We start from the raw sequence: 17,590 nt of genomic DNA on the forward strand, positions 1-17,590 counted from the left end.
TTCCACAGGAAAGGTTAGGTGGTTGCCTTCTAAGAGGAGGAGGAGGAAGGGCGGGGAAGGCAGGGAACCTGCTGCCTCAGGCCTGCTGGGGTGGGGCGGGGCCGGAAGGGGGGCCTGTGGGCATGTTTTCTGGAGGACGACTGATGGCAGGGTGGGCTGGGTGTTTGCTTGGTGGGGAGGCTTGGACCTCGCGGTAGGGGCAAGGATTTGGTCTGGGGTCAGGAGACAGCTGGAGGGGGAGCCTCGAGGCCTGGTGGTCACACCGTCCCCCTCCCCTGCTCTGCCCACCCACCACTTCCGCCTGGAGTGGCTGAGGCAGGAGGGGGCCTTGCACTCCCCGAGGACAGCCCTGTCCTCGCCGCTCCGGGAGGGTGTGCCCTGGCCCCCCGCTTACAGGTGGCGGGGCGAGAGGTGGGCGGAGGTCTGGCCTTGTCTCTCAGCTTTTCTCCCCGGCCACTGTCCTTCAGCCGTGACCCCGTGGGGGAGCACGAGGGTGTGCATGCTCTCGTGGCTTTTCCACGGCCCCTCGGCCTTGGGGCCCGTGGGTCGCTGGCAGGGCTCCCGGTGAACGAGGGGCCCCAAGGTCTGCCCCGGAAACGGCAGGCTGGGTCGGGCTCATCGGGTGATGAAGGGGCAGAGCTACAAAAGGGCAGTGATGAGTGACAGGGGGACCACTGAGGAACTTCACTGCATCACGACAGACTTCCTAAATGGCCCGGAACAGACGTTGTCGCTCCGAGGACAGCGTCCCCATCTCCTGTGGCCGTGTCCTTGGCCCTGGGCCGTCCTGGGGATTGGGGCGTCCCCACAAAGGGTGGGAGACGCCCGGGCACAGGCAGACAGGACCCCCGAGGAGCTGCGCACTCCGGCAGGTGCCCTTCCTGCGCTACAGGACCAGCTGGCGCCTGGTGTTCCCCAAAGACAGTCCCCTCTCCCCGGTGACTGGGTGCATTTTCGAAAGGAAAACAAACCCAGGACTCCGGACGGTGGGGAGCTGGGAGCGGCGCTCCACTCTCCCAGGTTTCACGTCAGGCTCTTGGGGCAGGGAACACTGCCCCCACCACAGCTGTGCCCTTGGAGAAGGAACCTCTCGACCCAGCAACTAGTGTGTGTGTGTGTGTGCGATCCACAGAAAGGGACGCAGCAGCACGGGATGTGAGGGGGACGCAAAGGAAAACAACGGTGTTTGCCAGTGTCTGTGAGCAGTGCTGGTGAGTGTCTGTGCGTATACGAGCTGTCAGAACAGCACGCTCGTGCCTTTCCCCGGCAGTGGAAGGGAACCCCAGACTCCAGGGAGCCGTGGTTCCGTGTCTGTGGGTCTGTGGTCTCCGGCCTCACGGTCACGGTGCCGGCTCGGCGTGGCGTGTGGGGGCGGGGGCGTTTCTCAGTGCAGACGGACGGCTGGGACACGCGGGATGCTGACGGCGTTCAGTGGCTGTGCGGTTCCTCCCGCATTGGTTTATTCTGCGAAGTTCTAGACTTCTTGGTTCTGTAAGACATGTTCCAGTTATGTGGCTAAAAATCAGAAAGTACCACAGGGAGGGTGTGGAAACTGTCCTGTGTACCACCTCTCCGCCCATTCACCCACGTTTCGACGCAGCGCTCTGCCCGGTAGGTGGACTCCTGCTGGGTTTTAGCCCATCCGGCCTCACTGGTGCCTGTTGTGCGTGGAGGCGGTTGCTGGTGGTGGTGGTGGCGTCCTGGAGTCCCTGCCGTGACGGTGTGTGAGGAGCGGGCCGCAGGGCCTCGGCTGCTGCAGTGCCGCGCCTCACGGTGCCCTCGCGTCACTCTGATCCCCGGGCCGGTCCGCCTGCCTGTCGGATGAGTCCTTCCAGGTCTCACGAGCCAGCCTCGCGTCGTCCTGGAGGTCGCCCGGGTTCCCGCGCCCGTGAGGCCTGTCTCTCTCTCTCTGCGCACAGTGGTCCCCTGAGTATCGGCATGCTGTCCGGGGCACACTCACTTCCAGGAATCCCGGGCCTGCCACCCTGCGCGTGGCGCCAGCAGGGTGTGCAGCTGTTCTGGAGGCAGTGCGACGGCTCCGGCCGGGCAATGGCCTGGTGGGGAGACACCCCCGTGGAACGGGGGGGCGGGAGGCCAGCCGCTTTCCAGGCCGGGGGTGCTTATAAAGTAGCCTGGAGCCCGGTGCCCTTTCTGACTGGTCACCAGGACATGCAGCATCTCACATCTAGCAGGGCGGCCAGGGCCTCGCAGGGGCAGGGCCCGCGCCTTTCAGGGGACAACCCTAACCACCCCTGGGTGCTGTGAGGGGCACAAGGGCGTCTGCGCTGGGCAGCCCGTGCAGCATCCCCGCACCCCGGCCCCTGAGTGGGGCCCCCGTGCAGGGCACAGTCATGTAACAGGCGGCCCTGTTGGGGTGGGGGGCGCATGCGGGGTTTTGGATATCTCGGCCAGCATCCCACGTAGCTTTGTGGGGTAGGGAAAGCCCATCTGTGCATTCTGTGGGGGAAGAAAAGAGGGGAGCGGGACTTCAGAGTGGGGTGGCCCTCCGGAGGATCCCCTCCCGAGGGTGCTCTGAAAGCGGCAGCCCTGGAGGGAGGAGCAGTGAATCAGTGATGATTGTGTTCATCTTGCGGTCATTAAGGCCCCTGCACGGTTGTCACTGAACCTGAACTGGCCTGGCGCTCGCCAGCTCTGCCCTTCTCAGCGCCTGCTCCTGCCTTTGCCGCCAGAGGTTCCCGGAGCGTGAGCGAGGAGGACCAGGCCTGGGAACGGGGCGGCGGGCGAGAGTCTCGGGAAGGCCCCGTGGAATGCAGTGGCTTTGCCACCTGCTCCGCGGCATCCGCTCGGAGCTCCCTGGCGTCTCTGAGCCCTCTGGGCTGTCTGCCTCTCACGGAGGTTCCCGTTAGCCCCCACTCCGAGCCTCAGGATGGCAGCCACCTCTCCCCTCCCCGAGCACGCCGTGTGCTCCATGGTGCCACACTGGGCACCAGACCAGCAGCAACGCGCAGGTTACCTGATTTACTTCTTTTAATACACTTCAGTGTAATTATAACTGCATGCAAGAGAGGACAAATTGGCAAGTAATTGCGATGTTAATTTGGCAATGTTTTATCATATTGTGGAAGCGCAGTTTCCTCTGTAGCTGTGTGTGTGCATGCCGGGGGGGGGGCAGGGACAGATATGTCTACCGAGCCGCTCACGGAGGGGCTCCTGAGCAGGGACACGAAATACAGAGGAGGTGGGGAGATGAGCTGTCCTCCCCAGAAACAGGCGTGTGTTTGCATGGGCTTGCAGCCTGTTTAAAGGTCACTGGGTCATTCAGGCCTAATGCATGGGATGCGCCGGAATGTGTGATCGGGCCGTGAGAGCGCCTGCTGACCGGTGGGTTGGGGTTCAGGCGGTGGAGTTGCCCCCAGTGACAGGGCTGGCTGCTGCCTTTCAGAATCACACCGGCTGTGCGTGCCTCAGCGCCGGCCCGCCCGAGAATGCCACCGTGGTTTCCGGAAAGTGCCCCAGCCCCGGGTGCCAAGAGGCCTTCCTCATCTTCCTGTGCGTGATGTGTGTCTGCAGCATGATCGGGGCGATGGCGCAGACGCCCTCGGTCATCATCCTCATCAGGTAAGCGGGGAAGGTGCCCAGGGGCCCGGGCCCGGCCTCTCGGTCCCTCGGTCCCTCCTGCCCAGCCCCCACGGGCGTGGGCCGCAGTCCTGGTGGTCAGAACCTGAGGTGCCGCTCGAGGGTTTGGCGCCAGCGTCCCTGGGCCGACAGGAGTCCGTGCACTGGAGAGGGGCCTCGGCCCATGAATGGAAAGCTCGCCCAAGGGAGAACAGTCCACGTTCGTGTCCTCCAGGGGGTGGAATCTGCAGGTGATCTGGAGGAACCGGGGGCCCGTGTTGATTTCTGCAGAGGCGCGGTCGGAGTTGAGTGAAGGTGGAGGTGGTGTTGGAGTAGCCACGTCCCCATGGCCAGCCCCCATGTGGCCCCTCAGTGGGCACGTGCTTCTCAGGAGTGAGACCCAGGAATCTGGGTCTGGGGGTGAGGTCGGTGGTCCTGCCCGTGGCGCGGGCCCTGCCCAGACTGGCTCGCGGAGGCAGGCAGACGTCGGAGGGAGACGCCCCTCATTCGGTGGCTCCCTGTCTCTCGGGACCTGTGCTGGAGCCAGGCAGGGCGCCCCAGGTGTGAGTTAGCGAGTCCTGGTCGGAGTCACTGGCACCTGTGCGGAGGCATCTGGTGTGAGGAGCCTAGAAGCAGGTGCCCCGCCCCCAGCATCCCTCTGAGCCAGCATTTTCGCTGGACACACACAGACCCTCCGTGGGGTGCAGTGGCTGGAGCAAACCGACTCAGCCCCAGGGGCCAGAGCTGCAGGGGGACGAAGTGCTCGGAGGTCAGGGCTGGGGGGCGTGGGGGCGTCACCGGCTGCTGGCGCGCGCAGGGTTCCCGGTGCTGGTTGGCAGTTCCTGGCGGGGAAGGGGTTTCCAGGAGGCACTGAGTGCTACCTAGAAGGTCGTTAGTGAAGCCCTGTGGGGCCGCAGAAGCGGCCGGGGTGCGTGGCAGAGTGCCCCTCTCTGCACCCCGACGGGATGTGAACAGTGTGTTGTAGTGGCTCACGTGCAGTGTCTGCGGGGCCGCGGCAGGACTGGTGAGTCAGCACAGCGCTGGTGGCATCGGGGCGCCTGCGGTTCCTTTCCGGAGAGCCACACGGCGTTGTGAGTCGGAAGTCGTGAAAGCATTCAGGTTTTTGTGTGCAGTGACCTGCCTTTTGCCACTGAGCTTCGGAAATGCGTCTCTGCGAGGAAAACTCAGTGCAGCCGGGTTTTTATTATCATGTTCAGCGTCGTAGCAGAGCCACCCGAGTGGGAGTGGAGTCAGATGGTAGTCACCGCCACTGCACGCGAGCTGCTACCACTGCGCACGGAGATGAGACGTCTTCGGGACGTGCCGAGTGTTTCGGGAGTGAACTTCTGAGTTGTGTCTGGAGGGTGACGGTGTGTCACGCCTGTGTGGGCAACATGTGTCAGCTCTCCGGTGTGGGGTTGCGGTGGCTGCTTGTGGCCCCGTCCTCCAGCAGGGGGCCCGCTGCCGCCCCAGGTGGGAGCCCGCACGCCAGCTAGAGCTCTGCGAGCTTCCCGGGCAGGGGCGCCCGGAGCCTCTTGGGTGTCAGTGCCAGGCTCTCGTCGGCTCTGCATTGATGGCTTCAGTGGTGGTGGTTCCCTGTGGACGGGTGGGGCGATGGGGGGTCCGGGGGGGGGGGCTGCCCAGTGTTTGCAGGGTCGCTCATCGAGTGGGTTGTGGGGTCCGGCTCGGTCCCGGCCTTGCCTGGAACTTGGAGTAACAGGCCCCGACCCCCGTGTCTGCGCAGCTCGGTCTGAGGATCGGTTTTGGGAGCACGTGGGGAGATGGTTCTAGGGGCCTGTGGTGGGTGAGGCAAGCCAGGGAGATGGGGGTCCATTTAGTGAGGACCCGGGGCCGTGTGCAGGCGCCTGTGCAGCATGAGGAACTGGGAGTGGGTGTGGGCGGGTCCTGTTGCCGGGGAGCCTCGTTGTGTGGGGCTGCCGACATGGCCGAGTGGCCTGAGCACGGCAGAGGGGTCCATGGTGCGGGCCTGTGTGTGCAGCGTCGGGGGGGGGGTGGCCTTCCCTCACGGTTTCCCCAGGGGGTGGGACGTGGTCACGTAGGATGCGGCCCTGTCCTGGCCCAGACAAGGTGTCTTTCCAGGAAGAGTGTGTGGACCAGGTAGACGTTGTGCACCCGGAATGGCCTGAGGAGCTGCAGTGACGAAACACTTGTGTTGTCACGTGTTGTCACTGCAAGTCCTGCCGCTGTCGAGACTCGGGGCCGGGGGGCAAGTGGGCGGGAACAGCCGGTGACCTGGGGCAGCGAGGGGCCCTGGGTGGTGTGTGCGTTGCAGTGCAGCGGTGAGCCTGTGCGTTCTGCTCTGTTTGTGTGCCCGCAGGACAGTGAGCCCCGAGCTGAAGTCCTACGCCCTGGGAGTGCTGTTTCTGCTCCTCCGTTTGTTAGGTAAGCATCGTGTGTGTGTGTGTGTGTGTGGCCTCAGTGATCCGGTGGATGCAAAGGACCAGGTGAGTGCGGGTCAGCGGTGCCGTGTGGTTGTTGGAGTTGGTCTTTGTGCTGTGCGGCGTCGAAGAGCAGAAACCCGAGTCCTGCTCCACCGCCCTCGGGCCCCCCGAGGCAGCCCGGGTGGAAAGGGTGCTGAGGGTTTGCACCTGCGGCCGAGGGGGACTGCCCCGTGGGGTTGTGGGATGCAGCAGTAGGCCCTCCCCGCTCTGGAGCCGGCAAGTCTTTGTGGGGAGACGAAGTCTGGGTGACGGCCCTGGAAGGAGAGTGGGGCGACCTCAGGGGTGGCGTGGTGAGGCGGGACAGGGTGGGCGCGACGGGGCCTCTACTGCTGTGCCGACGTACACGTACATACATACGTATGTCAGGACAACAGGCCATGGTGCTGGCGCCCCGGGGCCACTCCGGCATGACGGCCCCGCACCCACGGGGCCCCGTCGAGCCCGTCCTGTCCCACCCAGCCACACCACCCCGAAGGTCACCCCGCTCCTCTTCTGGGGGCCGTCACCTCCTTTGTTAGGGCCAAGCTCGGGGGAGGCGGCCTCCGCTTTCCGCAGTATGGCAGTGATGCCCTGCACTGCATGTGCAACGGTGCGTCCATGGGGAAGGGGCCCTGGCCCAGGCCCGTGTTTGCACAGCCCAGATAACAGTCCCCCTGCACAGGACGGACCGCAGGCACTGGGGACATGTGTATCACAGTGTGCACACAAGGACCCCTAAATAATACCCATAATCTGGATGTCAAACACCAAGGAATCCATTCCACCCACTCCAGTCCAGAACCCCCGCTGCTTTTCCGCTGCCCTTGACGATTCCGGCCAGAAGGGCATGTGGACATGTGGGGGGAAGAGCTGTGCAGTGGGCTCCGCAGGCACGTGACTGCCCCACCCGTGGGGGAGACTGTTAGGAAACTGCACACAAAAATGGTGTCAGTTCTTCTCTCTGAGTACTGAGGTCATGAAATCCCACGTAGTTATCTTCATGATGACACGAGATGAATTCCCACTCCAGTCATTGCTACGTGGAAGAAGAAACTCTTCCACCCTCAGACCCTTGCCTCACCTCAGACCCGGGGACGTGGCGCACACCTGGTCTAGGCCCCCTTCCCGTCCCTCCGCTGCCTACGGCAAACCATCGCCCATCGATGACCATTCATTCCTGCTCCGCCCAGGACCCGTGAGTGACACCTAGTTCAATGACACCTGGTTCTCTGACTGACTTCTATGTCTTGGACACAGACATGTGCCAGGAGTCACGATAGCCAGTTAGGACCAGCTCAGCAACCCCTGAATGCACCTGGGCCTCCCAGACAGCGTATCACTTATGCTTACTTTCCTCTTATCATGGGAAAGACGACAACGTAGATGTGAGTCGTGACGCCCCCTCCTCACCCTCACCCTGATTTGGGTTGATGGCCACAGGTGACACTGTAACACCTGGTAGCAAGGATAGGGACTCTTTCTCAGATATGAAAAAGATGACAACATTCCACGAAAGTCATCCCACAAAAACACTTTTACTGAGCACTGCAGGCGTTCAAAGCTTCCCAGACCCCACCCACATGCGTGAGCACAGCCCTGCTCTCCGGCACCCTCCGGCATGCTGGCCAGGGTCCCACGCCATCCCACAGGGATCCCCACACACCTACAAAGACACATGGAAATTACAACTAGTTAGCATGCACCGTCATTCTCACGCAACAGGAAAACCACTGCAGGGCATGACTGACGACACACTTCGCGACAACTTCAGGACACAACATTACGGAGCACACGTAGGTGACAGCGTTAGGACCGCTGTAGGTTGCTTTAAGGCTTTTCATCACCTCTAGGTGTGCGCCCACAAATCCCTTGTTGGTTCTCCCCAGTACTTGCAACCTCTGCACCCCCCACACACAGCGAGAGGAGTTTGGGTGCTGGGGTCCACAAGAACCGCAGGCAGAGAAGAGAGACCCCAGAACAGTGCGAGGCCGCTGGGGAGGCCTCGCCCCACAGAGCCAGCCGCGGCACCCCCTCAGCACAGACTCGGTCTCACTGGGCTGCCTGGCGTGCCCTGCTGTGAGGGGCTCACACGTGCCCAGCTCACCAGGGAACCCGTCCGTCCTCGGCTAAAACCCTGCAGACGAAGAGTTGTCAGCACGCGTGCTGGGCTTTTCTCCCGAGCTCCGCCCACGTAGACTCCTCGCACGACGTGCGCACACAGACCACAGCCGCCATGGACTCAGCTCAGCGGCTGCTCCCTGCTCCGGGCCCTCTCCCTGGAAGGCGCACGCAGCCCTGGGAGCCCCAGGGAGCACGGTGTCCCCCGTGAGCCACCCCACCTCTCCCTTCAGGGAGACCCCTCTTCCTTTCTGGGTGGTCAGTTGCCAATAAGGGCAATTAACCGCGGTCCTCTGTCTCACGCTCAGCTTGCCGTGCTCCGGGAAGCATTCCAGGTGCCTCCCACGCACCCACCTCGTCCCTGTCCCGGCAGCCGGCACAGGCCCGGCGCTGGGTCCCGGGGCTGCTGTGGAGGAAACTAAGGTGCCGAGGGGCTTGAGCGTCTTGCCCAGGTGGCCGCCGCGGCAGGTAGAGGGTGGGACTGGGACTCGGGCATTCGTCTCCCAGCAGGGTCCGTGCAGCGGCACAGCCACCCGCAACCCCGTCCACCTGGGCGGCCAACCGCCCTCGGAGCTGGACCCCAACTGTTCCTCCCCCCCCCACAGGCTTCATCCCCCCTCCCCTCATCTTCGGGGCCGGCATCGACTCCACCTGCCTGTTCTGGAGCACCTTCTGCGGGGAGCGGGGCGCCTGCGCCCTCTACGACAACGTGGCCTACCGCCACCTGTACGTCAGCATCGCCATCACGCTCAAGGCCTTCGCCTTCGTGCTCTACACCACCACGTGGCAGTGCCTGCGGAAAAACTATACACGCTACATCAAAACCCACGAGGGCGGGCTGAGCACCAGTGAGTTCTTTGCCTCTACTCTGACCCTAGACAATCCGGGGAGGGACCCTGTGCCCGCAAACCAGACGCATAGGACAAAGTTTATCTATAACCTGGAAGACCATGAGTGGTGTGAGAACATGGAGTCCGTTTTATAGGGACTCGCGGAGGGCTGGACTCCGTGCAGTGATCAAAGGGTCATTTTTCCTACGAAAACACAAAAGGGTTCCAAAAAACAGCTCAGCACACACACACACACACGCACGCACGCCGCCACCACCACCACCACCTTGTCTCCGGATCAGAGTCAGGCGGGACTCACAGGGGCGCGTGGGACCGCGTCTCTGACGCCAGCGCACGGTGTTCCGGGACGCGGGCAGCCGCGAGCGACAGGCACTGCCAAATTCAGGGCACAGTGGCGGCCAGCTCGAAGGACAGACATTCCTGCACACACACACACAGCAAAACAAGACATATTTTTAAAGAAAGTCTACTAAAAAACACGTTGCAACATTGCCAGGATGAGCACTAGTGACGCACCCTGGACGGCCCCTCCCGTGGGGTGGGCGGCGCCCGGTCGGAGGGGTGCAGCCCGCTCCTCGGGGGCCTCCGCAATCCGGGCCACCCGGCCGCGGGCGGGTCAGGGCCCAGACTTCTCAGCGATGCCAGCGGTGATCCGCGCTGCGGGCGGTAACAGCCGACTCTCACCAGCTCCATTTCCGTGTTCGAGACTGAGGGGAGCAGGGCGTGGGGGGCCAGCACCTCGCCTTCCCCCGAAGCAGCTCCCCGGGTGGGCGCCCCGCCCCCAGCCCCGCAGAGGGACCTCAGGAAGCAGCGGGCCTCACCTGGCTATGACGGACTTCACTCAGAGCCGGTGACACCCAGCACAGTCCCAAGTCATGTGCTTACATTTGCCATACATTTTGCCATTTTTTAAAAAACAATTCCGTGCATATGAATTTCCACCTGTTCCATGTATAACCCTCTCGTGCTATTTTTAACGACTTCTGAAATCTGTTACCCTTCCAGTCACTCACACTTCTCTAGGCCGAGTTTACTATGCTGGTTGCTTTTACTTTTTTCCTTTTTTAATGCACCAAAATATAATGTGATTCAAGGGATGAAATTCATCTATTGTTTTTTATTATCTCACCTTTAGTTGGATATTGTATAATGTGTTCCAAACAAAATACTTGAAATCGCGAGAGGGTGTGCAGCCTGCCTTTAAGAGCTGCACACTTGAGACAAAGGGAGGGGCACGGCAGGATGCGCACACCTGCCTCCTGGCCCTGCTCCCCGGGGCCCAGGGGCACCGTCTCAGGCCCTCTTCCCCTCCCGCGCCGGCTTTCCACGGGCTTTCTCTGCCGCGGGCGGGGTGCATGCTGTGCTCCCAGGTTGGGGCGGGGGACAGACAGGCCCACAGGCTCGGGGATGCTGCTGCAGTGTCTAAGTCGTCCACGAGACCGTCAGGGCTGATGTGCAGCTGAGAGACGGGTGTGTATGTGTGCTCACACGTGCTGAAAGTGGGTGAAGGAACCTCCGAGAGCAGACCCGTCGCTGTCTGGGGTGAGCACGACAGGAACCACGGCTGGCGGCCCGCAGACGCGGCCTTCCAAGGCCGTTCCGGAAGGGGCAGGGCCTCTGCGAGAGCGCGCTCGCACTCACGGCCCCGTTGACTCACCTACTGTGCGTCCTCGGTGACCTTGGCCAGACTGCCCGTGACCCTGGCAAGGACCTCAAGGGTGGTTTGGTTGGTTTGCTCCTCTGCCTCAGGTCCATAGTTGCTGTCACTGCTAAGGCAAGAAAAATAAAAAAGTTTGGGAGAAAGGGTGTTGTGCCAAACTTTTAAGAGCACTGCAAAAGGGGTGGTTTGAGGGACCGCCCCCAAATCCAGACGGCACCCCCAAGGAAGGACACAGCTGCCACCGCAGTGCGGGGTCCCCAGGTCAGCGGCCTGGGACGGGAGGCCCCCCCAGTGCCTCTCTGCGGTGTCAGTCCGCTCTTGTTCACGGAGAACGGGGCGCTGGTCAGTGCGTGCGCCAATGAGAAGTTGGACCGCCCTCCCGCTGACGCCCGAACTGTGTGTGGGGTCGGCCGGCACAGGCTGGGAGCACGTGCCGTGTGCACAACACACCGTGAGCTGCCCCTGCCCTCCCACACGTCCCTGCACAGCCCTCCCCCACGTCCCTGCACAGCCCTCCCCCAGACTCACAGACGCCCCGTGACCTAGTGTTGCACGCAGCTACCTGGCATGAAAAAATTTTTTCTGGAAACTACTTGCATTTCCCCCCCGCGCCCCCCTCCCCCCCCCCCCGGAGAGTTTCGATGGATGCCAGTGAGACACTAGGACGACAAAGGAGAACACCTCCGGGGCCCAGTGTCACCAGCACCTGGGCAGACACGGCAGCCCCCGTGGCGAGAAGGCCCTGAGTGCGCTGTGTCACCTCCAGCATGTTCGTTCCTCCCACACACTGCACAGCGGCAGACTCAGTGCAGTTCAGACTCTCTTCGTGCTGCAAAGAGCCGCTGTACACACGGTGCCAGATGCAGCCCCTTGCTTATTGGCCCGGTGCTGACCGGCACTTTGAGTTCAAAGATGTCCGGGTAGGCTCTCCCCGTTGACCTCACGGAAAACCAGCCCGAGGGACACAGCCCACCTAGAACGGGAGCAAGAAGGCCTCCCGCGCTGCCGCGACCTCCTCCAGCACCCCGCTGAGCCCGCCCGGGGACGCAGGGGGCAGTCTCCCTCTGCTGCAGCTTCCCACGGGTTTGCCCAGCCCCTGACTGGGGGCCGAGGTGTTTTCCCGCAGACCTGGTTCCCGCAGACCAAGTACACGCACTGTGTACGAGTCTCAGGAGGACGTGCTTTGCCGTCTTCCTTCAGCCCAGGCCGCGCACTTGTCGGGGAGACGGGCAGCTTTGCTCCCTGCCTCTCGCCTTACGTAGCAAAGCCGCAAAGCTCCTGGGCACCCTGGGGACCCTGCCACCCCGCCGGAAGGCCACCGCACACGGGCTTCCCTCGCAGCTGCTGAAGGCGCAGGAGAGGCCTCCTCTCCCGGCCCCTAAGGAGACGCGCTGGTGGAGCTGAACGGGCAGAGTCGTCAGGGACAATCAGGAGCTCCTCAGCCGTCCGTCCGTTAGCAGGCTTCCTCCGGCTTCTGAGCAGGAAGGCAGGAACGTGCTGCTTCCTCACCCCTTCCGGGGCGAGGGTTTCCTCCAGAGGTGGCTTCTAAGGCGGCATTCCCCGCACTCACACCCCCGACTCCAGCTCCCTGTCTGCAGCCGGGCCGGAGCTTCCCCTCCCTCGGCACAGCCCCACTTCCCACAGGCACGCGCCGGGTCGCCCGACGGCGGCCCTGGGAGGACAGCCACACCACCCCAAGGGCCTGTCTCGGGGAAGAGATTCTGCTGCGGTGGCTCACGGGTGACCGTTGCCCGCTCCAGGGCAGGCCCGCCTGCCGGACAGTCTGAGGCTCCCCGAGAGGCTGGTTTTCTGGCTCAGGTTCTGAAAGTGTGGTTCCTCCCCCGAGACCCGTGATCTGGGCACTCAGGGCCCACGTCTCCCGAGTGCTCTCCTCCGCTGCGCTCAGCGGCACAGGCCGACTGCAGGGGTCAGAGCAGCGGATCAGGAACTCGGGGGCCGAGGAAGGAGGCCGGGCCGACTCCTGCCCCAGGGAGGCAGAACGGTGCTTTTTCCCATCGTCTGTGCATCTGGTCTAGTTGGGTCTCGACGCGGGCAGAAACCCAAGGAGGCCCAGTTTCAGTGCAGCTGACGGTGGCTGCTGCTTGCACCCAAGGACCCACTGGACCGCAGCAGGGTCTCCCGCAGCCGTGCCCTGGGTTAGGCTCCGGGTTAGTGCACCGACACCTATGGGCTGCCGTGTTTCCCGGGCGAGGGGCTGCGGACACCAAGTTCCACCTAGAACACTAGTTTGGGACCTGCGTATTGACCGAGCCCTCCTCCTCTCTCTGCCCTTCTCTCCTCATTCATTATACCCCCCCCCCCCCCCACTCAGTACAGAGCCCTGAGTTCTGAGCAGCCCCCGGGAACAGAGGCCTCTCTCAGTGCAGCCTCTGGTGGCTCCAGGGCCCCGGCCCCCCGAGAGGCAGGACAGCCTGTCTGTGGGCACAGGCAGAGCAGATGCTTCCGTGCACACGCCTGTCACCCAGCACGGCCCGGGCACCCACTGTCCGCACACAGCTCCCCACGCACCCCCGTGCTCACACTGCTGGGTGACCTCAGAGTGCTGGGGCGTCGCAGCAGGCAGGACAAGTGAAAACGCCCAACACAGAAACTCAGAAAAGCCCAGATCCTCCCGTACCTCTGAAATCTGACCCCGTGGAGACGGGGGCAGAACGCACCCCTCGGAGAGCACCCGCCGGGCAGCACCTGTGCAGGGCTGGCATCACTGGCACGCACTGTGCGAGCGTCGCGCTTTCTAAGCATGTGCACTGCGTGCTCCCTCCTGTGTGAAAGGCTGGCTGCGTGCCAGGCCCCGGACCAGAGACAAAGGTAGAGAAAAACAGAACCACAGTCCTGTCCTCCAGGATGTCACAGCTCAGTGAGCTGCACAGACCCGCACACAAAGGCAGCCGAGTAGCAATACGAAGACCCCGGTCTGGGTGTCCGTGTGGGCGCAGGAAGGGCTGATGCACGGCGGTGGTACCTGCTGGCTCGCGACCTGGAGGCTCACAGAGGCCCAGGGGGAGGGCTGGTCGAGGAACCAGAAGGCAGCCTGCCCCCCACCCTGTGGGGCTACCACAGCGAGTTCGCAGACAAGGGCTCTGACAGCCGTGCTGTTGCACCGGGGCCAGACAGTGGCCTTAGGCGAGGTGCACACGAGCGACAGCTGAATCCACGAAGGCGCTGGCCAGCCGGGTTTGGCCAAGGGCCGCAGAGGGCTGGCCGCTCTGCTGAGCACAGGCGCAGGTGGGGGCTCTGGCAGCCCAGCTCTTGTGTTGGCAGTGTGCTTTAGCTAGCTGACCATCGACCTGGACATTCCTGACTGTGCCGGGAGGGAGTCTAGTTCAGGTGCCGCACGTTCCGACGAGGTAAGTGGTCCGTTCTTCTCCGGACGGACCGCCCCTGCAGTGGTGGGGACGGGCACGCAAGGGAAGGTGTGGAAAGCAGAGAGACAGGGGCGCACACGGGCCCTGGGGACCGTTTCACACCCCTCCCCCCTTCCCACCGGCACGGAACGTGGCACAATAAAACACACACACGCGCCAGGCGGAGTAACTGGTAAACACTAATAAAAACTAATAACAGTTGCTAACATTTTTCAAGCACTTACTGTAAATCAGCTTATTCCTTATATTAACTCAGTCCATCTCAGTAGCCCCACGAGTCGGGAACTGCTACAGCCTTCGCTTGGTGAGAGAACAGGAGGCTCAAGAAGCTTCCGGAATTGGCTCAAGGTCACAGGGCAGAGGGAGGATTCAAACCAGCTCGAGGAACCCAAAGCCCACATCCTCAGGGCCATGAGTACTCACTCCCTGCTCCGCAAGATGCGGGGACCCCTCCCCACCCGGGACCGCTGGCTCGCGTGGGCGCTGGGGCCCCACACGCTCTGCCGGGCCCCCAGCGTGACAACCGGGACCCCGCAACAGCTGTGTTCGGGGACGGCCTTCCTCCGTGTGTCACTGCTGCTCTCGACCGCAGAGCCCGGTGGCCTGTTTGCACAGGGCTGCAAGCAGACGGGTGAGAGGAGGGTCGGGGGTTTCTCTGCCCTGACGCACCCTGCAATGCAGGGCTCAGCCCTGGCCCGGGGCCTTCCGACACCCCGACGCTGGTCCCTGGTGTGGTGTCTCTATTGTCAGCTGCTAGGCTTTCGCACGTGGTTTCTAGACATTTCCATTTCTGCATTAATGGTTCGGGCTAGCAATCAGTAGTTGATGATCACCTTATGGAGGAAATGTTCGGAATTTATGCTAAAGCGATCATGCTCTACTATGAGCAAACGGAACAACACAGTAAATTCTCTGGAGGTTTAATATTCCGTAGGTTGAGATTTTTACCATCCCATTAAATCCCCTGAAATTATGTTTCTCTTAAATTCACCGGAACTTAATGGAAGATGGCTCTCGTGAAGATGTATTTGTCAACACCATTTGATTTCAGAAGCTCAGGTCATAAAAGGAACCGGAGGCACGCAGTGTAGGGAGTCCCAGTACAAGAGAAACCCCACACAAAGGGAGCTCTAAGCCCGGAGGGAAGGGGCCGGGACTCAAGTTCACGCGGAGCCTGCTACCCGTGTGCCAGGTGCCACAGGGAGGCGGCTTCCTCACCCCAGCCCTGCAAGGAGTATGTTTCTCTCCCACTCTACAGGTCGGAAAACCAGGCTCAGTCGACCCAAGCTTCCCAAGGTCACGCAGCTAGTTAGAAAGTCCCCAAGAGCCAATACCAGTTCTGCCTGACTCCTGAACCCGGTGCCCTTTCCGCCCTGCCACTGGCCCCCACAGTGGGGACACAGAGCTGCCTTCTTAGGAGCTTCAATGAGGCCAGCGGTGCATTTCCTACTGGGAAAACCCACAGGGAAGTCCATATAGAGAAATGAACCCAGAGGCAAGGGGAAAACCTCAGCCAAATTGTGCCTACAGGCACGGGAATCTAAAGTAAGGAAAACTTTTTGTGCTTTAGAAACGACATCAGAGATGCTTAAAATGACTCCTTCCCTCTCCTGACAGCCAGCGGAGAATCCCCTGCCCCATTCATTCTGTGCACAGGGACCAGGCCGCGCTCCCTCGCTCCTGCCCCAGCCGTCCCCATAGCCCGCCCCTAAGACTCGGGCAGAGCCCCGAGACCACGAGAACTTGAGCTTGTGAGGTGCAGGAAGGGCTGCTTCTACAGGCCACATCTCAGCTGCTGGATCCTGAGGACAGCAGCGGCATGCCCACGGTCACCTTGTGCCCCTCGGGGTCAGAGTCTAAGGAGCACACGTAAATGAGCGGGACCACCCGGGCCCCCGCCTTGCCCGCCATCCTCGCCGAGACCTGCACGGCCTGTCAGTCAGCCCAGGGCCAGCTGGGTCCCTAATGCCTTTCAAATGAAGCCACGGTGTCTCTCTCGGATGTGTGGCATGGGCGCACAGCCTCACCCCAACGAGGAGGTGCTCCCCCTCGGCCCACGGTGGGCGCCTGTGGCGGAATGGCCACCACACGGGCCGCTCTTGAGGAGAGCGCCTGATGCTGGGACACCGGCGGTTTTCCCTGGCACTTGGCTGCCTCTCAGTAGAAATTGCAGTGACACTTAGACTCTCAGACAGAACGAAAGGCCCGTCATTGGCGACTGAGCCAGTGGTGACCAGGGCACATCTGACTCATCCCCGTGGAAGACATCCGTGTGAGTGTTGCACAGACACCTCAATAAACACGCTTCTCGGGGAGACACGGCCTTCCAGAAGGCCGCTGGGCCGGAAATCTGCTTCCTTGGGGTTGCACAGAGCAAAACCCAGCACTGTGTTGCCACGGCTTCCTGTTCTGGTCCGTCCCACTGCGAAGCCACAGGGCTATTGTATAGGCCTTTACAAAAGCAGGAAAACCGGAAAAGACCGACCTCTCTTTTTTCCTCTTGGCTCTTCTTCCCTCCTTCCCCTTTAGGCACAGAGTACCAGGACATTGACACTGAGAAAGCCTGTCCCGGGTCCCATTCACCTTCCGAAGACTCCTTTGTGCGAAGCTGAGGGCCCGGCCCTCGCCCTCCTGCAGACGGCGGCCCATCGGCACCCGCAGACCTCGAGGGCCGACTTAGCCCGCTCGGCCCGGGAACCCGAGGGCCCCCGAGGGAGTCACCCAGCCCGAGCGTGGTCCTTTGGGGTGGCTGTGATCCGGAGGCCCCCCCTAGCTCCTTCCCGGGCCACTAAAGCGGAGTAGTGCCCTGGCCCACAGCTCCCTCCTGCCCAGCCCACCCTCGGCGCCCGGGCAGAGGACTTGCTGGTGCGTCTCTGACCCAGGCCTCTCCCACAGCTGTTCCCAAACCCACCAAGGCTCGACGTCATCGACAGGAGGGGGACAAAAGTCACCCTGTTTCACAGACAGGAGCAGGGAAGCACACACTCAATAGGTTCTGAGTGTGTCACTCTGTATTTTTGCAGCTTCTATTTTCTAGATGAGCCGTTTAGAGACACGTGATGTAAAGTACATATTATATGATGGCTGAGAATTATATTAAAAGCACTATTTTAATTCTCCTGTCTTACGCTGTAATCTCTATCATCTTTCTCTCGGTGGGTTTGGGTACGACGATTCTTCAGGAGCGTGTTTCTGGCTGTGTGTGCTCCATGCCCGTGGCCTTGGAATTGTTCCAGAGAGCACGGGGTCTGCAGTGAGAACAGACCCGGGCTCGACTCCGCACCCAGCACTGCAGGGCCACGGCACTGAGCGAGCGAGCGGTCCGACCGCTCCGAGCCCGCTTCCTCGTCTGTACAGTGGGCCGGCTGACACCTGCTCCCCACCTGTGCGTGCAGCTGCCGTCTGGTTTGCCTTTCTGGGCCTCCCACTGTCCACAAGCCCTGGGAGCTCGGGGAACGGCTTTATCTCAGGGTGTGCCCGCAGCACAAGGCCAGACATTTGGCGGATGTTCCATGTACTACCGAATGAATGAATGAATGAATGAATGAAGGATGGATG

The 17,590-nt window shown here is 62.1% G+C and overlaps 1 protein-coding gene across 2 annotated transcripts in view; it reads left to right on the top strand.

The window, feature by feature from the left end:
* SLCO3A1 (solute carrier organic anion transporter family member 3A1) overlaps window positions 1-17,155 on the top strand; it is a 200,865-nt gene extending 183,710 nt beyond the window's left edge. Inside the window, exons 8-11 of one of the 2 annotated variants that reach the window (XM_045824914.1) lie at window positions 3,404-3,579; window positions 5,915-5,979; window positions 8,741-8,983; window positions 16,562-17,155. In XM_045824914.1, coding sequence (XP_045680870.1) covers window positions 3,404-3,579; window positions 5,915-5,979; window positions 8,741-8,983; window positions 16,562-16,644 — 567 coding nt within the window. In that variant the 3' untranslated portion in view covers window positions 16,645-17,155. Of the gene's footprint in view, window positions 1-3,403; window positions 3,580-5,914; window positions 5,980-8,740; window positions 10,089-16,561 lie in introns of those variants that run through there. The other variant, XM_045824913.1, reaches the window with a different exon arrangement.
* Window positions 17,156-17,590: the final 435 nt, after the last annotated feature.

This window comes from Phyllostomus hastatus, unplaced genomic scaffold (genome assembly GCF_019186645.2).
Source record: "Phyllostomus hastatus isolate PE091 unplaced genomic scaffold, TTU_PhHast_1.1 phas_scaffold_555, whole genome shotgun sequence".
Classification (NCBI taxonomy): Eukaryota; Metazoa; Chordata; class Mammalia; order Chiroptera; family Phyllostomidae; genus Phyllostomus; species Phyllostomus hastatus.